The following is a 21,809-nucleotide window of genomic DNA, read 5'->3' on the forward strand; positions in this document are numbered from 1 at the left end:
ATCTATAGAGACAGGGGTGGACTTAGAGGTCCAATGTACAAGAACCTGGATGTTCATGGATTAGGCTGTGACCCAAATTTTGGGACAATAAATTTGCCCCGCCTAAATGACTCTAATTAGAATATGGATTTGAGTTCAGTCGATTTGAACTGATACACAAAAAAAATTGTATTTTGATACATCGAACTATAAAGCTGCTATTTATGAAGAAATGAATGGGGTTAGGTTCCCTTGTTTGATTATTCTAGGTTATCGATTGTTTTAACACACCTACTAAGAGTCTAAGAGTCCGGATCAAGTTGAAAATGTCAATTTACCTCCAACTACACCTATCGGAGGAATTTTTTTTCTCAAGACACATTCATCTTCTTCATAAGAAGAAAAAGAACCTGAGGGATAGCTATAACAACCCAAGTCCACCGCTAGCAGATATTGTCAACTTTGGCCTATTACGTATCGCGGTCAGCCTCACAGTTTTAAAACGCGTCTACTAGGAAGAGGTTTCCACACTCTTATAAAGAATGCTTCGTTCCCCTCTCCTGCCGATGTGGGATCTCACAATCCTCCCCCTTTTGTCTGGCTCGAATACCATTTGTAACAACTCAAGCCCACCGCTTCCCGATATTGTCTACTTTGGCCCGTTACGTATCACCGTCAGCTTCACGGTTTTAAAACACGTTTGTTAGGGCGAGGTTTCCACACCCTTCTAAGGAATGCTTCGTTCCCCTCTCCAAGATGTAGGATCTCACAATAGCAATCACAGAATTTTGGCTGAAACCCAAGCCGAACCAATTCACTCACACCCTTAAATTCTTAATGGCATCCCTCCCATTTAAGAGTCTGAAAAAGTTGCAGAGGCTCTAGAGATGTTCCTTATGCAGACAAGGATACAAATAACTATATCTAGAGACATAAAACATGGAAGAAAACCATGATCCTAATCCTTGATTTCTTGCTGAACTATTTTATGGGAGACTTACTACAGCTTCGTAGGAAGGGAACACATATTAACTCTCTCCAATCCAATCAAGATTTCCTCATACAAACTTAAAGGAACTAGGCCTTGCCTGCTTTTGCTCATTGAAGAAAACATTGATCATACCAATCGATGAGCACCTTTCAAATTAAGGCTAGAATGTGTGGCCTAATATTGGGGATAATTTGACAAGATGTACATTACATACTTCAAAACAAATACCAGAAACAGTGGAAATAGTCTAAGTTCATGTCAATTTGTCTTCAAACATGATATTTTCCGACCAATATTTTCAAATAACAACCTAGATAACATGGAGTTGCATCATAAAAGAAATTGAGCATTGTTTAAGAAAGCAAACCTTGTAACAGCATGGTGTCAGTCAACCCTCTTCCTTGCTTTAAAGAAAGCTAACGATTGCTCGAATCCTTCTTGGGATGAATCGTTTCTACGAGGGCCTCAATCTCTTCCTTGACTCTTTCAAACACGCCGGGGGCCTTTACTTCATCGGCTGGTGTAGTCTCGTCAATATCATTGCTTGTTCCATGTGTTTCTTTGTGATGGCAAGGTGATTCATGAGAGTGAATCACAGCCTCCATCTCTTCTTTAAGTCTCTCAAAAATATTGATTGATTTTGCATCTTCTTCTTCTCAAAGTAGGTGTTACACACCAAGAGAAAGAAGAGATATAATTGTCAGTCAATTAGAATCTTCAAAAGCAAAATCAAACTACGACAGAGAAGTCGTTTCTGATCTTAAAAACCTCCTTAGAAACAATTAGAGCAACACCTAAACAACCATAAGCTCGAGATTCATGCAATTCGATAACAATTTGCTCTATGAAACGCAGAGGGAAAAGTATCTCTTCAGAAATGACAGCAGATCCCTCCCATTGAATCGATTAATCCTAAATATATATATATAAAAAAAAAAAAAATTGATAATAGTGCTTTGAAATCAAACATTGCCTTATAATATCGTGGAAATCAATCAGCGCCAACAACCAACGAAAATACGGGCTGCTTAGAGTTTTCTACCTTCATAACACAACATCGCCGACATCAATCACTGGAAAAACTGAAATACATTATCAATTTGTACGCCACTCGATGATCTTTACTCAATGCAACAATTTCAAGCTGATTATGTTTTAGAAACAGCTTCTTGAGGAGACACACAGAATATCGTAGCAATCAATCCATAATTACTACTTGCAGTTGATAAGAACAGTGAAAAAAATTTGGCAATACCTGAAGAAGAATCTTTCATTGGAGTCTTTGGATCCTCCATTCGAGCTTTCCCGTGGAATCGATTAACCCCGTCTCACTCGTGTATGCTCGCTGGACTATCACTTTCCAGTTTCCCCGCTTTTCACGAAATTAACATAACGACAGTTCCAACTGCGCGACGACTTGTCGTATTCTTCAAAATAAAATTTACGAGGCCCAATTTCAGGCCCAATAAGAAATGGCTACATTTACCCCTCGTAATATTTATTAGCGAATAAAAACAAAAGTTAAATTTTAGAGAGAATTTTTTTTAATTTTTTTTTTAGGAAAAAATATTAAAATTGAGAGTTTATAAAATTTGTAAATATAGTTTAAGATATATTTATTGAATTTTTGAAAAATTGAAAATAATGGTTGGTTTGACATTTTTTGGTCAACACTTACCATCCATCTCCATCCATCTTAACCTAACCCAGTTTTTAAATTTATTATGAAGATTAAGAATATTTGACATTTGTAATTAATGTTAGTTATTTTAGGATATGTATAATTTTTTCAAATAATGAAAACAAACCCAACCGAACCAGTTGGGTTGGGTTGGGTTGTAGACTGAATTTGGTTGCTTGGGTCACTACCGCGTCCGTTAAACGTAGAATATGTCATATCTATACATAATAAGATAATTTACTTATTTCCTGGTTTGTTACCGTGGATCAAGAAGAATCTACTGATTTTCTGGTTATCATGGTTCAAGGCCCACCATGTAATCATCTGTACAAATCTATAAATACATGAAGTCGTGACCCATATAGGCCACGTGTCATTCAACGTAACATGGTATCAGAGTAAGGTTTATTCATTAACAATGTCTATCATATCTTCTTCCTCCTCCCTATCCACCATCTCCAATACGATCTCATCTACCATGGCCTTGACCTCATATCTTCTTCCTCCTCCCTATCCACCATCTCCAATACGATCTCATCTACCATGGCCTTGACCTTTGGCCCAATCTCTCTCCACCACGCTGTCACAGTCCATCTCACCAAAAACAACTTCAAGATATGGAAGATTGATCCAAATTGGTACAGTAACACAGACGCCATTGATCATATCACCAGTGACCTAGATCATCTCCCTGTGCGTGAACGCTACCATGGAGGTGAACAAGTTCTAGTCAGCAATGGAGCAGGTTTGCATATTTTGCAAACTGATAATTCTTCAATTAATACTGCTGCTTGTCCTCTGTTAGATAAAACCTGAGTTTTACCGTTTTTCTTATTCACACGATTTCAGAAAATCGTCAGTTTGACCATTTGACAAATCACGTCGAATGGATCACCAGATTTTTTAGACTGAAATTTTGTAGGGACTGGCACAGATTTAGTTGGCCACTCTCCACCCATTTTTAGAATCCTTTTTACTTTAAATAGGAGATTTGTTCACAAAATAAAACAAGCCGAACTCAGTCAAAATTCAGTTAATTTTCTCTCTCCTTTTTGAAGATCTATCATTGCAGAGGAGCCAATCTATCAACAAACAAGTTGAATAGCTCAAGTGGTTAGAGCTTTGACCTAACATCACAAAAGTCTCAGGTTCGAGTAGAAGAAAATGGGCTCACTCACTCCTTCACGCCGTCGTTCAGTGTCCAATATTGACAAAGTCCAATTATAATGAATGGATCTTGTTGATGCGCGTCAACCTACTAACCAAGGGTTATGGCATGCTGTTGAGCCAGAGGATGGAGAAACGATTGAGTACCGTGAGGATTGGTTGGCGTTTGCCGCCATATTACGATCTGTGCCCCCAAAGATGCTGGCATCTCTCTCCACCAAGCGCATCACGGGGCTCGCCAACAACATCACCACACTCGGTGGCCAGCATCAGTGAGACAGAAATCGTTAAGAAGATGCTGCAGGTTGTCCCTGATCACCTCGAGCAAGTTGCGATTTCAATCGAGACATTGCTTGACGTGAACGACCTAACGGTAGAAGAGGTGACCGAAAGACTGCGTAACGTCGAGCAGCGGAAGAAAAATATCATTTCAGCTGTCGACAAGGGGGGTCGTCTACTCCTCACTGAGGAGGAATGGCTTGCACGTCTAAAGCTCCGTGACAACACCGGCGAGAGCAACGGGTCCTCCTCCAGCCGCAAAGACGGTAAGAAGTCATGGATCTCCCACGGGCGCATGCCCGGGAAAGATGGGAATCAAAAGAAGGAGTCGACCAATGGCAGGCAGGCCAATCTGCTCGAACTGTGGGAAGAGAGGACACCTAAGCAGGAATTGCTGGAGCAAGCTTAGGAACAAGGAGAAGACCGAAAAGGCCCATGTGGCTCAATCCGAGGAGGACGAGCCAGCTCTCTTCATGGTAAGTGCATGTGTCCCCATTGTCGATTCCAAATCCACGGAAATGGAGGTAATCAACAACGATGTTGAACTCGAGAAAGAGCTCCAGCTGGGCGTAGCAAAGGTGGCACCAGCTAGGGAGCCAATTCAACTGGAGGAGGAGCGAGTGTTCGCTCAGATTAGCGAGCGGGACGAGCAACACAAGGACCGGCGATGGATCCTAGACACGGGGCAACAAACCATATGACCGGGGCTAGATCTGCATTCTCTAAACTCGACTCGGGGATCCGCGGGACGGTGAAATTCGGCGACGGATCCGTCGTCGAGATCGAAGGACGCGGCACCATCCTATTCGCCAGCAAGGGAGGCGAGCATCATCGCAAGCTGACCGACGTCTACTTCATCCCGAGGCTCAAGGCTAACCTTGTGAGCCTGGGTCAACTCGATGAGACAGGCTGTTTCATCTCCATCGAGCGCGGATTACTCAAAATTTGCGATAATCAACGACGGCTGCTCACACAGGCAAGGCGCACGACAAACCGTCTTTACATCCTGGAGTTATAGATAGAGCAACCTGTCAGTCTCTCGGCCAAGACCGAAGGGGTATCTTGGAGGTGGCACGCAAGGTACGGGCGCTGACCGACGTCTACTTCATCCCGAGGCTCAAGGCTAACCTTGTGAGCCTGGGTCAACTCGATGAGACAGGCTGTTTCATCGCGGATTACTCAAAATTTGCGATAATCAACGACGGCTGCTCACACAGGCAAGGCGCACGACAAACCGTCTTTACATCCTGGAGTTATAGATAGAGCAACCTGTCAGTCTCTCGGCCAAGACCGAAGGGGTATCTTGGAGGTGGCACGCAAGGTACGGGCACTTAAACTTTCCTGCTCTAGAAAAACTACACGCAAGGTAAGGGCACTTAAACTTTCCTGCTCTAGAAAAACTACACGCAAGGTAAGGGCACTTAAACTTTCCTGCTCTAGAAAAACTACACGCAAGGTACGGGCACTTAAACTTTCCTGCTCTAGAAAAACTACAGAAGGAGGAGTTAGTGCACGGTTTGCCAGCAATCAAAGGCGTGAACAAGCTGTGCGACGGGTGCCTCATCGGCAAACAGAGGCGCACACCCTTTCCGTCTCGAACATCCTATCGAGCCGATGAGCCGTTGGAGCTTGTACACGGCGATATCTGCGGGCCCATCAAGTCGGCGACCCCAGGCGGTAAGAGTCTCTTCCTCCTGTTAGTCGATGACAAAAGCTGCTTCATGTGGCTGACCCTGCTGCAAGCGAAAAGTGAGGCGGCAGAGGCGGTTAAGTGCATTAAAGNCGAGTGCTGCGCACAGACCGAGGCGGAGAATTCACCTCGACAAGTTTCGATAAGTACTGTGACGAAATCGGCATACAACGGCACCTAACGGCGCCCTACTCCCCCCAACAGAATGGAGTGGTGGAGCGCCGGAATCAGACCATCGTCGGGACAGCAAGGTCATTGTTGGTGACGGTCGGGATGCCTGGGAGATTCTGGGGAGAGGCAGTAATGACGGCCGTATATCTCCTCAATCGGTCACCAACCCGAAGCCTTGACGGGAAGACACCATATGAGGCCTGGTACAACAAAAAACAAGCGATACATCATTTTCGCGTGTTCGGCTGCGTCGCTTACATGAAGGTAACACGTCCCCACCTCGCCAAGCTCGATCCTAGGGGGCTGAAGGTCGTTTTTATTGGCTATGAACCCGGGAGCAAGGCGTACAGACTATATGATCCTGTAGGGGGCGAGCTCACGTGTCTCGCGACGTCGTCTTCGATGAAAGCACCTTCTGGCAGTGGAATGACGTGATCGAGGCAGACCATAATCCAAATCAATTTACGGTGAAGTACCTCGTCACTGAGCCGGAAGAAGGAGGAGCCCAGCATCAACAGCCGTCACCGCCGCCAACAGGTGCAACCCCTGAACTAGTGGAATTCGCAACACCACGGACTGCGGATTCGACGCTGGATGCCGATCACGATACTGATCTGGAGGCCAGGTACCGGAGGATGGACGACCTAGTAGGAGGAGGTGAACCACCTGGACTGGCAGTGCGCGAGCTCGAAGAAGTGGCCGAACTACATGCCATCAGTGCAGATGAACCGAACACCTTCGCCGAAGCAGAAAAGAACCCGTGCTGGCTGAAGGCAATGCAGGAGGAGATGACATCCATCACCGAAAATCAGACGTGGAGTCTGGAGGATATGCCGTCGGGACACCAAGCCATAGGGCTCAAATGGGTCTTCAAACTGAAGCGCAACGAAAAAGGAAAAGTTGTGAAACACAAGGCCCGTCGGGTGGCGAAGGGCTACGTCCAGAAGCAAGGAGTGGACTTCGAAGAGGTATTTGCGCCAGTGGCAAGGTTAGAATCCGTTCGTTTCTTACTTGCAATTGCAGCACATTACTCTTGGGAGGTTCACCATATGAACGTAAAGTCTGCTTTCCTTAACGGAGAGCTGAAGGAGACTGTTTATGTCCGACAACCACCTGGCTTCCTGGATAACAACAACCCCAATAAAGTATTGCGCCTGCACAAGGCACTCTACGGGCTTCGACAAGCTCCACGAGCCTGGAACGCGAAGCTCGACAGTACCTTACTGTCACTGAAATTCAAACGTTGTGCCTCTGAGCATGGCATGTACACGCACGGCCATGACAAGAAGCGACTAATCGTGGGAGTGTACGTCGACGCTCTCATAATCACTGGAGGTGACATGGAAGTCCTCGGAAGGTTCAAGAAGGAGATGTCGAAAAACTTCGAGATGAGCGATCTCGGCGTGCTCAGCTACTATCTCGGCATCGAAGTGCAACTGAATTCTACCGGCATCTTCATCTGCCAAAGTGCATACGCAAAGAAGCTGCTGGACACAACTGGACTTGTGGACAGTAATCCTACAAGGACGCCAATGGAGGCCCGACTCCAACTAAGGAAGGCTGGCACTACGACGACAGTCGACTCCACCAATTACCGCAGCATTGTCGGGAGTCTGCTATCTGGTAAACTCTCGTCCTGATCTTGCTTATTCTGTTGGATATGTGAGCCGGTTTATGGAAGCACCTAGGGAGGAGCATTTAGTGGCTGTCAAGCGCATCCTGCGCTATGTAGCCAGAACCAGAGGCTGGGGTGTAAGATACTGCGCAGGGAGCGGAAAGGAGAAACTCAAGCTAGTTGGCTACAGTGATAGTGACATGGCCGGTGACGTTGATGATCGTAAGAGCACTAGCGGAATGATCTACTTTCTCTCAGGCGGCGCAATCTGCTGGCAATCAACAAAACAGAAGGTAGTTGCTTTGTCTTCCTGTGAAGCAGAATACATCGCCGCTTCGATGGCAGCAACACAAGGGATCTGGCTTGCGCGACTAATGGAAGAACTCATCGGGAGAGAAAGTGATCCACCAATGCTATACGTAGACAACAAAGCTACGATCTCCCTGATCAAAAATCCAGTTTTGCATGAACGAAGCAAGCACATAGAAATCAGATTCCACTACATTCGAGAATGTGCAGATCGAGGGCTCATCAAAATTGATTACATCCGAACATAGGAACAACTTGGAGACATCTTCACCAAGTCCCTGGCGCGGGTGAAATTTGAAGAACTACGCTCAAAGATCGGAGTTCAAATAGTAAGGTAGATATACTACAGGTTTTAGGAGGAGATTGTTAGATAAAACCTGAGTTTTACCGTTTTTCTTATTCACACGATTTCAGAAAATCGTCAGTTTGACCATTTGACAAATCACGTCGAATGGATCACCAGAGTTTTAGACTGAAATTTTGTAGGGAGTGGCACAGATTTAGTTGGCCACTCTCCACCCATTTTTAGAATCCTTTTTACTTTAAATAGGAGATTTGTTCAGAAAATAAAACAAGCCGAGCGCAGTCAAAATTCAGTTAATTTTCTCTCTCCTTTTTGTTAGGCATTTTCTTCCAACGCCCAATTTCCTCTCACCGAAATTATGTGAAAAACAACATCATCTTGTATTACGTAATATTTTGCACGTGCTTGAAATTTCCAAACATCTTCTTTCCATTCATAAATTTTCTCGTGATAATGACATATTCTTTGAAATACCATCCTTCGCATTTTTCTATTAAGGATAGACGATTGAGGAAAAGTTTTCTAAACGGAAGTTGTGAGTTTGGTCTCTATCCTATGAAGCCATCTGATATTGATGATCTCAAGCACGCTTTAGTGAGTTGATCTACTACTCACGTACAATGACATGTACGTCTTGGACATTCTTCATCTCAAGTAGTAAAGTCAATTTTGCGTCTCAATAATATTTCGTGTGCTAGTGAGTCATCTTTGTCAGTTTGTAATGCGTGTCCGTAAGAAAAAAGTCATAAGTTACCATATACTAGTTCTTTTCATAGGTCTTCGTCATCTTTGGAACTGATTTTTTCGATGTTCAATGTCCTGCACCTCCATCTGTTGGGGGCTTTAAATATTATATCAGCTTCATTGATGATTTCAGTAAATTTTAGTGGATCTATTTGATGCATGGTCGTACAGAAGCTCCTCGTATACTTTTGCAGTCCAAGCTCATGTTGAGCGCTTCCTACATACTAAAATCAAGTGTGTCCAGTCTGATTGGGATGGGAAAAATTAGAAAATTCATAACACTTTCTTTCGTTCCCTTAGAATTGCTCATCGTGTTTCGTGCCCTCACACATATCAACAAAATGGGTCTGCTGAACGCAAGCACTGCCATATTGTTGAAACTGGTCTAGCCCTTCTAGCTCATGCTGATGTACCTAGTAAATTTTGGGATGACGCGTTTCTTACAGCCGAATATCTCATCAATCTTCTCCCTACTCAAGTCATTGATAACAAAGACTCCTTAGAGCGTCTTTTTCATACCCCACCAAATTACTCCGTATTAAAAGTTTTTGGGTGTGCTTATTGGCCTCATCTTCGCCCTTATAACAAATAAAAGCTCTCTTTTCGATTCAAGGAATGTGTCTTTCTAGGGTACCGTTCTTTACAAAAAGGGGTATAAGTGTCTTGACACCGATTCTGGTCGTATCTATATTTCTAGAGATGTCATATTTGATGAGAATGTTTTTCCGTTCAAGAGAGCCTCACCCAGTTCTTCCCAACCTTGCAGCCGACGCACAATGCCTCTGATTTGTGCACCTTACATTTGGGTAACACACGTACTAATTTGAAGAATGATCATATGCATATATATGTGTCTACTAACTATTTGGATGCAGAAAATCGGGTGCCCACATTAGCTTCGAGATTGTCGCCGCAATCCTTCGCGTCACTACCGCGCGAATCGGCATCGGTTATTCCGCCAATGATTGGGGCCTCGGATCCTCTGCCAGTAGATGATATTGCGCAATGCCCGGTCGGATCTCAGTCGTTGGTCGACCGACTGCTGCAGCACTGGTTGCTCCCCTAACAACGGCTGGTAAGACTGTCTCCTTAGTTGTGGATCCTGCACCTACTACTCATCCGTATGGTACTTGATTGAAGTACAATATCAAGCAACCCAAGGTGCGTACAGATGAAACAGTTACATATTTTGTGGTTTGGTCTTTTGCATCTAAACCTACTTCACATATTACTGTTATGGACCATCCTCTCTGGTGTCAAGCAATGAATGATGAATTTCAGGCACTTCTAAAAAATAAGACATGACACTTAGTTTTTCCTCGTGTTGGTTTTAACATTAATGATTGCAAATGGATTTTCAAACTCAAGCAAAAGCCAGATGACTCTATTGATCGCTATAAAGCATGTCGGGTTGCTAAAGGGTTTAAACAACAGTATGGCGTTAATTATGATGATACCTTCAATTCAGTTGTTAAGCCCACTACCATTCGACTCTTATTATCTCTTGTTATTTCTCGTGGTTGGGCTATTCGGCAGATTGATATTCAAAATGCTTTTCTTCTCGGCTTTCTTAATAAAGATGTTTATATGAAGCAGCCTTTGGATTTGTGGATTCTCAATATTTTTGTTATCTCTGCAAGCTGGATAAGTCGCTTTATGACCTCAAACAAGCTTCGTGTGCCTGGTTTTCTCGCCTTAGCTCCAAACGATTACAGTTGGGTTTTACACTTTCAAAGGTTGATGTCTCTCTTTTCATTTTTAGCAAGACGGGCATTCAGATGTATATCCTCATCTATGTTGATGATATTATTATCATCAGCTCATCTTCTACGACTACTAAGAAACTTTTTACACAGCTTTAGGATGATTTTGCCGTCAAAGATCTTGGCACTTTGAGTTATTTTCTTGGGATTGAGGTCCGCCATACTTCCAATGAAATGAGGAGGAGGTAGAATTTCTTGATCCTATTAACATAATTTAACATTGTCATAAAACTAAAAACAGCTAAATACAAGAATTTTTTGAAAATTGATTAAAGTAAAAATAATAAAAAAATAGATCATGAAATTAAATAAATAATAAAAATGATTAATTTAAAAATATGATATATAATAAAATAAAAAATATTATCAAAATTGAAATATGCTTACTCACGTGTGACAACCTAAACTATTAGAAAAATAAAAATGTATATAAATTGTGATATAATAATGTTGCAACAAATAAATAATAAATACATTAGAATTTAGAATTACTTGTTTTAGTTTAATAAAAAAAAATTTAAATATGTTTAAACTAATTTTCTATTCATCCAAAATTTTGAAATTTTAGAATTTAGAATTACTTGGGTTGATTCGGAAGTTACAGTAACACTAAACACTAGAACGTTCAAAATATTTGAATTTTTAGAATCGGTAAACAATATGCTTTAAAATTATTATATATATATATAATTTATGAGCATTGAGATTTGTTTCAAAATAATTTAAATGTATATATAAATCATAAATAATATTAAACATGGTATAAAATAACGAATAATAAATCATAATTAATAAACTTATTCTAAATTATATTCTTAAATTAAATGATTCAATTTATTTATATCATAAATTAAAATGGGTGAATAGTTATTTAGAAATGGTATAAAAAATATATATAAATTATGTGTTTTAAAATAATATAAAAGAAATTAAACAAAATAATAAAAAAAAAACTCAAATTCATTAACACGGAAGGATTCTTTATATAATTTATATATTTTTATTTGGCTCGGGTCAACTCGAAGGTTCTGTCCCACGAACACGAAATTGTACCGATTTATACTTGGGGTTCAGAAAAATGAACTCAACTCTACCAGAAATGATAATCTAACCCAACTCAACCTTTATAGTTTGGGTTTGGTTGATTTGGATTGTCGATTGAATGTCCACCCCTAATGATCAGAGATTTGTCAAAGAGGGATGTGTGGTCCTAGGGCACTATTTTAATCTTTGCTCTTTGCATTTTCATATTTTGTTTCCATTAACTGTTTTTATTTTTCGTTCAAAAATTTACTTAAAAAAGTACTCACCCATTTCTGTTACCCTTTAGGGAAAAAACTAATACAACCCATAATTACTCCTTAACAATAAAAAGTACTACTCTACTTTTAGAACACACACTCACACAAACAGAGAGATATAATTCACACCATAGAATGTCTTACTCCTGCCCTTCCACTGCTCGCCGACTCCAATGAAAGTTGAGATGGTCATCGGAGACTGGATCATGCTTTTGGAGTGGGGCACCTGCGGTATGACGTATCCTCTTTAGAGATATAACTATAAACATATATAAAAATAATTAGGCTCGGTCTCTAGTATCATTCAATATAGAACACGGTCCGGTTTCAGGGAAGTGGTGCATGAGTTATATCTAACTTATGAAATCATCCCATGATAGATACTACGTTCATATGATTGAGGGCGGTACGTTGACTCTATTAATGTCGTTCTTCAGATAAGGTAGTTGGAACCATGCTTTTACGCCCGACTACTCTGATGCTGAAGGAGACTTGATCACACATTACATCCTAGAGACCACGATAATAATACGGGTGAGTTATCCTCTTTAACATTCATGGGATGCGAATTACAAGGACAGTTAGCTGCTTTGTATTCTACTACAACCCTTCCACTGGATGGTGATTAGAATAACACACTCCGGCGAGTTATTAACCAACCTAGACGCTGTAGAGAACACTTTAGCAGGTAGCGTATCCTCTTTTTGGAGTGGTGCCTAATCCTCTTTTTGGAGTGGGACGGTATTTCGCAATTTCTGTATAATACTAGAGTGCAAATTACCCACATACCTTCTGAGGATTCACTCCTTCATTGGATGCTAATTACAAGGCCAGTTAGCTGCTTTGTATTCAACTACTACCCATCCATAGGAGGAGATTATAATAACACACTCTAGCGAGTTATCAACCAGCATTGACGCCGTAGAGAATTCAATTATGAGGATTCACTCCTTAGAACAGGAAAATGAAATTGTCTTAGTTCGTTTAATATTAATTAGATATAGAAATAAATGATTTCACATTTTCAAAGGTTTAAATCATAGTCACTACTCGTAATAAAGTATTAGACCATGATAATAATCGTGATAATAATCTTTTGAATATGTTAAATAAAAGATATTGTTGGCTTTTTTAGCTATTAATTTTAATAAAATTTAAATCTTTAAATATTATATTGTTATGTAATTTATTTATTTATTATTCTAAATATAAAATGAAATATATATATATTATTGGCTTTTTTTAGCCATTAGTTTCAAAATTGTATTTAAAAATTTTAGATTATAAAAAATATATAATGGGCCGGCCCACTAATTAAATGGGCCGGCCCAAATACCATATATATATATATATATATATAGAGGAAGAAGTAAGTAACAAATCCTTTTCAGCGATTTTCTTAAGCCCTTACCCTGTTAGGGTTTTACCCTGGCCGAGTAAAAAACCGAAAGAAATCGGCTTTTTTTTTTTTTATCTTAATTTCCGCATTTTCACAGATTATCGAAGAAATTCACGGTTTCAATGGCGGAAGAAAAGAATTTGAACGCCGACAATAACGCTTACCATGGCGACGGTGCCATCCAAATGTACGATCAGCAGGATAAGTTTGAATTGGGGAGTGAATTGGAAGGAGGCAATGCTGATAGCACGGGAGGTGAAGTAAAGCATTCGACGAGACATTATGATTCATCGTCCAGTGGGTTAGTTTTTATGATTTTTTTTCTTTTTTCGCCGTTGGTTTGAATCTTTGTGATACCGACGTTGTGTATTGAAGAAGAACAGAGTGGGTATTGCTTCTGTGAATATGTTTATTATTTGTGGAGATTGTTCTTTGAAATCTAACTCAGTTGGAGCATAACGTTTGACCTTTTCTTATTTGCTAGCAAGCTTTTCGTTGGAGGCGTTTCTTGGGAGACCACTGAAGGTAAATTTAGTAAGCTTTTGATTGCTGTGTTGCGGCTGTACCCTACAAAGAGGATTCTTTTTGCTTTTTTGTTCGGTTCTTTATTAGTTCTGTTTTTTAATTGACGTCTTGTGATGGTAAATGGATTGTCATTCTTGAACCCTTGGTTTAGTCTCCTCCAATGTCTATTTAGGCATCAATCAACATGTTTATTTGTGCTACTGGTTGTCTCTTCTGAGTTTATTGTTCATTGTACAAGTCTTTGCAGAATATAATTGGGTTATGATTCTCGTTATTATTCTTGCTTTTATTAATGTACACCAGTTTCCTGTTTTTAGTTACCACCATATTGCTCTTGTTCATTCTTTTTTAATTCCACATTGTGCTACTCGCCTCCAAAATCTTGTATGCATGGTAAAATCAAGGTTTCATTCGAAAATTCATACCAATTTTTGTTTCCTCAGATGTGTTTAAATCATTTGATTTATGCTTTTAATTTGGCCTTTTGTTCATAGTTCAATTGGCTAAAGACTCTTTAACGTTAAAGAACCCTCGTTAGGAGGAAAAGAAAATTTGATCTTTTGTTCTCTGCTAATATGTTATTGTTTCGACGTTTTTTCCCAATTCATACTGTCATTGTCCTGTCGTACATTCTTGACAATTTTTATTATTATTATTTGGTATTCAGAGACCTTTACTTATTACTTTAGCAAGTATGGAGAAATAGCTGATTCAGTTATAATGATGGACAAACACACTGGAAGGCCACGCGGGTTTGGTTTTGTAACGTTTTGTGATCCTTCAGTTGCTGACATGGTTCTGATTAAAGACCATGTTATAGATGGCAGAACGGTAACATAAATGTCAGTTATTTTTCTAATTCAAAATTCATAATCTGGATGATGGATAATAGACTATTTTTATGTCACCATCAGGTGGAAGTGAAGAGAACAGTTCCGAGGGCTGATATGAACGATAAATTGGTATCAAGAACAAAGAAAATTTTTGTTGGTGGAATTCCACCTGCTTTGACTGAAGGTATTATGGTAGAAGTCAATATCTATTGTTTCTTTTCATGAGAATTAATATTAAATGGAAGATGCTCTGTTTGGATGTCCCATAAACATTGCAGATGCGTTTAAGGTCTACTTCTCTTCGTTTGGTACTATTACCGAACACCAAATCATGATAGACTATAAAACGAAGCGGTCTAGAGGATTTGGATTTATAACTTTTGAGAACGAAGATTCAGTTGAAAGCATATTTGCTGGAAATGAAAAACATGAGCTTGGAGGCAAGCAGGTAAATGAGAAATGGATTGAAGCATGAAAATCTGTTCTTGAGTGCTTTTTGTTTGTATGAAAAATCTCTAAGAGATTTGTTATGTAACAGGTGGAAATCAAGAAGGCTATACCAAGAAGAGTTTCTTATGATTCAAATAGTAACAATACTGCAGCACCACCTTCTTCAGGATATGGCGTGTATAAATGTGCAGGTTTATATGATGATAAAATGGGCAGACCTTTTCGTGGGTATGATGTATATGCACCCTTTGGCGGGTACGGTGGAAACTATGCCAATTTCTACGGTGCATACAGTTACGGTTTTGGTTATGGTGGCCCGATGTATATGAACGGTATCGGTAGATATGGGATGACTGGTTATGGTGTCCCCAATTGCTATGGTTGTACAATGGCTGAAAGATATCATCCATATTGGTATTGAGCAATCTTTTCCTAGATGATTTCTACTATGAAGAAAGTGATGATTGATTTTGATCAGGAGCCCAAATATCCATCCATCTTAGTAGCTGTGCAGTTCGAAATTTTTTCGGTGTAATATAATCGACGACGAACTTCTCTTAATTATTATTGTTTTTTTTTTTTTTCCTTTTTGGAGATGTGAATCGATTTGATTGACGATGGAATGATGGACGTACTTCCTCTAGGATATCATATGTTTTTGAATCTTCACAACCGTAGTTGTGATATTCTCAAATAATGAAAACATATGATGTAGAGATAATAGTAGTTTACTATCTAATTTTCCCTTAACCTCTGGGGTCAACCCACCTGAACTCACTAGGACCGATGATGGTTCGGTTTTGGTTCGAGTAAGGTTGGTTTTCAGGTTGACATATAGGCTTGCCCTCTCGACCTCTTGAGGTGATTGACATAGGTTTCTTTTTGTTTTTTTTGTTTTTTTTTTTTTTAGTTTCCTACTTGTTTGCTTTTGGTTCAATTGATTTGAGCTTTGTTGAAGCTCCAAGCATTGAGGTTTTGTGATGGTGACAATCTCTCTTCCATTATTGAAAATATAGAGACAAACCCTTTGCTTTTGAAGCTCTTGACAATTGAGTGGTCGATATGCCAAAGTTTCATTAACAAGTGTGTAATAACGTTACATTAGTCTGACCTCTCGAATAAGTTTTCGTAGCTTCTTTGGTCACTACACATAAGTACAACATATTTATTGGTTCGACACTTCAGCTTTTATATCTTTTACTACGATTGTTTATCCCGTCTTTAACAACATAATTTTATCCTTTTGAAGCTTTTAAATTTCCTCAGAGTCATTGAATTAGTTGCAAATTATCTTTGGAATTGCCTGCAAAATGTGAATTTTCTCATAAACCCACAACTAAACAATCATCATTTGCTTAAATTCCATTTTGGATGTTGAATTGAATTACTTGGATACCACATCACATCACAAAACTCTATCAAACTTTCCATAATCATATCTCAATCCATCCTAACTTTTTATAGATCCTTTATTTCGAAAAGTTGTGTTTGGTATCATCCAAGCTAATCTTTAGCACATGTTTTACGTGTGGTCCACTCACACTGACATCGACACAAGTTAACATGTTACTTCCAATGACGACTCGCTTTTTTTCATCGTGGCTTCCTTCTGGGACCTCACCAAGCTAGACCGTGGTGAGGTCCCGGAAGGAGGCCATTAGAGGGTTTTGGGGGGGATTTCACCCAATTTTTTAGATATGGATGGGAGAAGAGATGAACTAACCAATTTGACTACAAAACTCCATGGCCAAACAAGGGAGAGGATAGAGAAGAAAAATTCTCTTTTGGAGTAGAGAAGAATGTCTATAGACTCATGGTGGAGGGAGAATGAATGTCTTCTATAGTCTCATGGTGGAGGGTGAATGAAAAACAAATAGGGCGTGAATGGGGTAGCTATGAGAAAGAAATCATACTGATGTAGAAGCTAATTGAGGACGATTTATGGAGTGATAGTTACAAGAAATCATATAGTAGCTGATAATGTGTTAGGCAATTGATCAAGTTGTATTGTGTAATGTCTTAATTTAATACATCGTTCCAAATCTTTCTAAATCATTTATCTTAAGAGATAATCTAGAATTAGATTCTCTTAATTGAGGTGTTAATTTCTTTAGTTCAAGTGTTCTTATTTCCACAAAAGCTTGGATCGTTGAGTTAGAATTAATGAGTTAGAATTAAGATTACCCTATCATCAATCAGATTACAAATTCAGTTTTCACAGATGCATTTACAAATAAAGCTCAGTTCTCACAGATGCACTTACAAATAAAGCTTGGGACCATAGACAAGTGCGATATAGACGGACATCATACGTATAGTGCCTGTTATAATAATCCAACCCAGGATGTACTAAATCATGCATGCCATCAACATTCATGACATATCAGTGTATTAGCCTTTGATTCATTTATCCTCTAAGAATGAAAGAAGAATAGAGTATAGAACATAATTGAACATGGAAGAGAAAAGGGTAAACATTCACACTAGAATCAAGCAAGAATCATTTAGCTTCAAAACTTCCTAACATTTTGATGTGAAATGGGGCGATGTTACACTCGAATAAATCATAACATTATCCGTTCTGACTGCAAAAAAAATAGTAATGCATGTATTGAGTCTCAACTATATTAGCATTGAAGCACAAAAGTTCCCATCAGGCGACCGATGTAATCTTAACTTCACTAGTAGTTATGATAAAGAGGAAGAGCGACAATTGTTCATTACTTGCCTCTCGCTAGATTTGAACAAAATAGAGACAAAATCAATCTTGGAAAACCAAGAAAAGCTCAAGACCTCGGCTTCTCCTTCTTTTCCTTGAAGAGAGCCAGCAAAGATACACCCGACACTTTGACCACCTTAAATCTGACTCCAGGAATATCACCCACAGCATGTCCTTTTCTACCGAATCCAGCAATGAGAACCTCGTCCTGTTCGTGACAATACATATTATTGCATAAATAGACCAAATAATAAACAGAGGATAATAGTACCAAAATCCCAGGCTTCTATCAAGTACTTACGTTCTCTTCAATATAGTTCAAACACCCATCGTTGGGGACGAAGGCAGCAATCTTCTTCCCGTTTTTAATAAGCTGAACTCTTGCACACTTCCTAATAGCAGAGTTAGGCTGCTTAGCCTCAATACCACTGCACATTGCGCCAGAACATTTCTTGATAAAATATGTATTTAGCTACATAGCCTTGAAAGCACAGTGCAAGTAAAAAACCTCTTACATCTTTTCTAGAACAATGCCTTTTGCATGGGAAGATCCGGCAAATGGCTTCTTCCATTCATTCCCAAGATGGGATTTCTTGTAGGATTTGTCAGCCCACCTTTGCCTTCTACGGTGGGACTTCAACTTGCGCCCCGCTCCCATACCACGTGTCTTCCTGTAAGATATTGCCACTGCTTTAAAGGGGTAATACAATAGCTGATATGCATCAAAACATAGAAGAACAGAGGTTATTGTTTCCTAATACCCTGAAAGCCTCATCAATTTCCACTCTACAATTAAGGCAACTAAGTAATAAAACGATTAGGAAGTTTGAGAATTATTGACATCTAAAACAAACATATCACAATTAGATCTGTGACATCCAAACAATCCTAGATTCACATCAATCGCATTTATGCCTTTCACTAAGTCATAATAACTCATACCATCAAGAACGCTTGTATTAAGCTACGCCAACTTTTTCAGGGTGGTAGAGAGATTGTTTTGGAGTTGAACAGGAAAAATCCAACTATTGAGGTAAAACTTCGTTAAATCAAAATAGAATCAGAGCCACCAACTTATTCACATCAAAGTTAGGTGCATTGTCATATCCTAATACCTTAGATAGCTACAACGACTGTCCTTCCCCAGTCTAGAAACGATAATAACAAAACAATGCGGAACTTTAGAGTGAGAAACGAAATAAATCGACGATTATCGAACACAAAATTAACAAGATCACGTTACTTGATAAAACCTACGACAATAACAAAAATTTACTTCGACTTAAGAGCACAGCAACCATGCAGCACAACTCATCAACAAATTCATCATCCACGAAAACTAACCATTTCTGTATGCATAGCAACGTTTAATTTTCAACTTTTCAGATGTATATGGTCCAGTAAAACCATGCAAATCCGATTAAACTAACTACTTCCTCGCCCAGAACATTCATCGTCTCAATAAACAATTGCGAGCAACAAACTAGAAAAACGGAAAGAGGACTCACCCCATGGTGCGTGTGAGAAAATGATCTCCAAATGCGAGATTGAGGCAGCAGAGTTCCGGAAGCGATAGAGACGAAGATGACTTCGATGTCGCCGCCGCACCGTATATCAATGAAGCCCTAGACTGTTTGGCCTTCCTTTATACTGTAGGGTTCCTTGCTACAAATTTGCCACGTCCGCATGCCCTAATTTAAAAGGTTCTCTCTATAGAAAAGAATATATATATATATATATATATATACTTATTTACTGTAATTTTTTAACACGTAATCTTAAGAAAATGAAAATAAATATTTATTTAGATTTTAAAAATTCATATATATTATTTTTGAATTAAATGTTTTAAATGAATAAATATTTTAAAGGTGTTCGAAAAAAAAATCGAAAAATCCTTATTTAAATTGAATTGGAAAAGTTTATTGATTTTATTATATTTATAAAACTATATTTGAACTAACAAGTTACAATTATATATAAATATATTAAATTTATTTATATCTAATTTAATAATTATTTTTTTATTATTCATTCTCAAACAAAAAAATTTAATAATTGAATTTTAATCCACAATATTTGTTTATTGTCTAGACTAGTAAAGGCCCATTATATGAGTGATATGGGCCAAAGCCCATCAATACCAAAAGCCCAATTTGTGTTTGGATCCAAATTGGAGAACCCAAAATGAAATAAAATAGTTTCAACACGTGTTTTAGATTGGGTTGGCGATTCGAGTAGCCCGAATAAAGTTCAAAACTCAACCTTTGTAGTTCCCAGTATTCCAAATGGCAACTCGAGTAATCCGATAAAAAATGTCAACCAGTGAACGGACTCAAATTTTTTGTTTTAAAAAAAATTCAACCCAACTCAAGGTTTGTAGTTCGGTTTAGGCTATTTGAATGGGTCGAATTTTTGAATCATTTACGATTGAAAATAATAAGAAATAAATTCTAATATTTATTAATTTAGAAACTAAATTTTAAATTCTACTGAAAAAAAAAAAAAAGAATAACCAAAAAAGAAATGAAGGCGTAGGAGAAGGTGATTGGGTAAAATAGGGGGCCCACGTCAGCAGGTGTCGAAAGGAATTATGCCGCCCCCTTCCCTCTCGGGTCAGGCACCGTGAAGGAGTCAGCTTGTGGCAGACCAGTAACAAAATGACACGTGAGACTGCCAGGTCAAGTACGGTTTCCCTGACAGGTCACTCTCACGAGCATGGATGTAGAACACCGTGTAAATTAAAACAAANTATCTCTGACAAATTAAAAAAAAATAATTTAAAATTTTATGTATAGTAAAAATAAGAATAGAATAAATAAATAAAGTAGCGTGCTCCTGAAAGCCATCATTGGCCGTTGACTCACTAAGTTTGTGATTACCCCAGACATTTTCCACCGTTTGATTAGCCCCTGTCCCCACCCTCTTGTCCCCCCCTCTCTCTCTTCCATTTCTATTTTAATTATTTTGAATTAAAATTTTGTCCAAGAATTAATTATATTATTGTTAAAATGTAAATAAAATAAATAAAAAGATTTATATTGAACAATCATTCAGTGTGGGACCCTGGACTTCTCTTATGGCTTCTCGTGAAGCCTCTCTCAGTGCTTGTGATTCAGATTTTTATCATTACCCTCTCTCTTCCGGTCACCTCCCATCCAAATCAGGGCGAGCTTTTTTATTCTCACCCGTGCTAACACCTTCACCCAATCTCCTCCAATCAAATCACCACAACTCCAAAATTAATAGAAAATATTACTGTAAAATCTACCTTTTAAAACTAAATTTCTAATCAATTTCATATAATCAATTTCTTTTCATATAATCATAAATTCGTATCCGTGGTTTCCTCGAATGTCACAAACGTCAATTTCTTAAAATGTATGGTCGGAAATAAACGGAAAGTCGACCACTTTGTAGTTGGGTTGAAAATAAGGTTATATAATTCAACCGAACTCTACCCTGCTTTTATCATTTAAATCTTTAAATTTTATGAAATTTTAGCTATTAATATATCGTAGATAAATAGAATTAAATAGCTTTTAAAAAAAGAATAAATTAATAATCTGAAGCTGAATTGTAAACTCTATATAGTTGCTTTAGCTCCAGTCACCCAAAATATTTCCGAATCTAACGTTAATACTTTTACTTTAAACTTTCACTTTCCGTAAAAAAGTGATTAAATTTTTAATCTTTTGAGGTATATTTAGGTCGAGAATATTATATTAACATTAAAAATTATTAATAAATAAATACATGTATATTTAAAAAATAAAATAAAAATAAATAACAAAACAAAGGAAAAGACAGAAACTGCAGCGTTCCTAATGTGTGTGTTTTTTTTTTTTTTTTTTTTTTTTTTTTTTTTTGGGGTATCTGAGAGTTTATC

The 21,809-nt window shown here is 38.6% G+C and overlaps 3 protein-coding genes across 4 annotated transcripts; 1 reads left to right on the forward strand and 2 right to left on the reverse strand.

Annotated features, from left to right (window-relative positions):
* Positions 1 to 1,109: 1,109 nt before the first annotated feature.
* LOC111494718 lies at positions 1,110 to 2,358 on the reverse strand. 2 transcript variants are annotated; one of them, XM_023144684.1, is made up of 2 exons: positions 2,226 to 2,358; positions 1,110 to 1,622 (listed from the first exon to the last, which is right to left on the reverse strand). In XM_023144684.1, the coding sequence occupies exons 1-2, from the start codon at positions 2,263 to 2,265 to the stop codon at positions 1,387 to 1,389; spliced, it is 276 nt and encodes a 91-aa protein (XP_023000452.1). In that variant the 5' UTR covers positions 2,266 to 2,358; the 3' UTR covers positions 1,110 to 1,386. The 2 variants fall into 2 exon arrangements, with proteins under 2 accessions (XP_023000452.1, XP_023000451.1); XM_023144683.1 differs by having other exon boundaries at positions 1,110 to 1,625; positions 2,226 to 2,343.
* Positions 2,359 to 13,372: 11,014 nt separating this feature from the next.
* Positions 13,373 to 16,239, forward strand: LOC111494401 (heterogeneous nuclear ribonucleoprotein 1-like). Its single transcript, XM_023144338.1, has 6 exons — positions 13,373 to 13,694; positions 13,878 to 13,918; positions 14,586 to 14,749; positions 14,833 to 14,935; positions 15,030 to 15,199; positions 15,290 to 16,239. Exons 1-6 carry the CDS (start codon positions 13,516 to 13,518, stop codon positions 15,620 to 15,622), a joined length of 990 nt encoding a protein of 329 aa, XP_023000106.1. The 5' UTR covers positions 13,373 to 13,515; the 3' UTR covers positions 15,623 to 16,239.
* Positions 16,240 to 17,783: 1,544 nt separating this feature from the next.
* Positions 17,784 to 19,585, reverse strand: LOC111494402 (40S ribosomal protein S23). The gene is made up of 4 exons (XM_023144339.1): positions 19,429 to 19,585; positions 18,436 to 18,591; positions 18,222 to 18,348; positions 17,784 to 18,128 (listed from the first exon to the last, which is right to left on the reverse strand). Exons 1-4 carry the CDS (start codon positions 19,431 to 19,433, stop codon positions 17,988 to 17,990), a joined length of 429 nt encoding a protein of 142 aa, XP_023000107.1. The 5' UTR covers positions 19,434 to 19,585; the 3' UTR covers positions 17,784 to 17,987.
* Between the last annotated feature and the right edge of the window lie 2,224 nt (positions 19,586 to 21,809).

The sequence above is a fragment of the Cucurbita maxima genome, unplaced genomic scaffold (genome assembly GCF_002738345.1).
Source record: "Cucurbita maxima cultivar Rimu unplaced genomic scaffold, Cmax_1.0 Cma_Scf00020, whole genome shotgun sequence".
NCBI classification, from domain to species: domain Eukaryota; kingdom Viridiplantae; phylum Streptophyta; class Magnoliopsida; order Cucurbitales; family Cucurbitaceae; genus Cucurbita; species Cucurbita maxima.

Coding starts and splice junctions, on each gene's coding strand:
- LOC111494718 (XM_023144683.1), bottom strand. CDS start 2,265: ATGGAGGATCCAAAGACTCCAATGAAAGATTCTTCTTCAG. Junction 1,626..2,225: donor AATGAAAGATTCTTCTTCAG/GTATTGCCAAAT, acceptor ACCTACTTTGAG/AAGAAGAAGATGCAAAATCA.
- LOC111494401 (XM_023144338.1), top strand. CDS start 13,516: ATGGCGGAAGAAAAGAATTTGAACGCCGACAATAACGCTTACCATGGC. Junction 13,695..13,877: donor TATGATTCATCGTCCAGTGG/GTTAGTTTTTAT, acceptor CTTATTTGCTAG/CAAGCTTTTCGTTGGAGGCG. Junction 14,750..14,832: donor ATGTTATAGATGGCAGAACG/GTAACATAAATG, acceptor TGTCACCATCAG/GTGGAAGTGAAGAGAACAGT.
- LOC111494402 (XM_023144339.1), bottom strand. Junction 18,349..18,435: donor GGCATTGTTCTAGAAAAGAT/GTAAGAGGTTTT, acceptor CGCAATGTGCAG/TGGTATTGAGGCTAAGCAGC. Junction 18,129..18,221: donor TGAACTATATTGAAGAGAAC/GTAAGTACTTGA, acceptor TGTCACGAACAG/GACGAGGTTCTCATTGCTGG.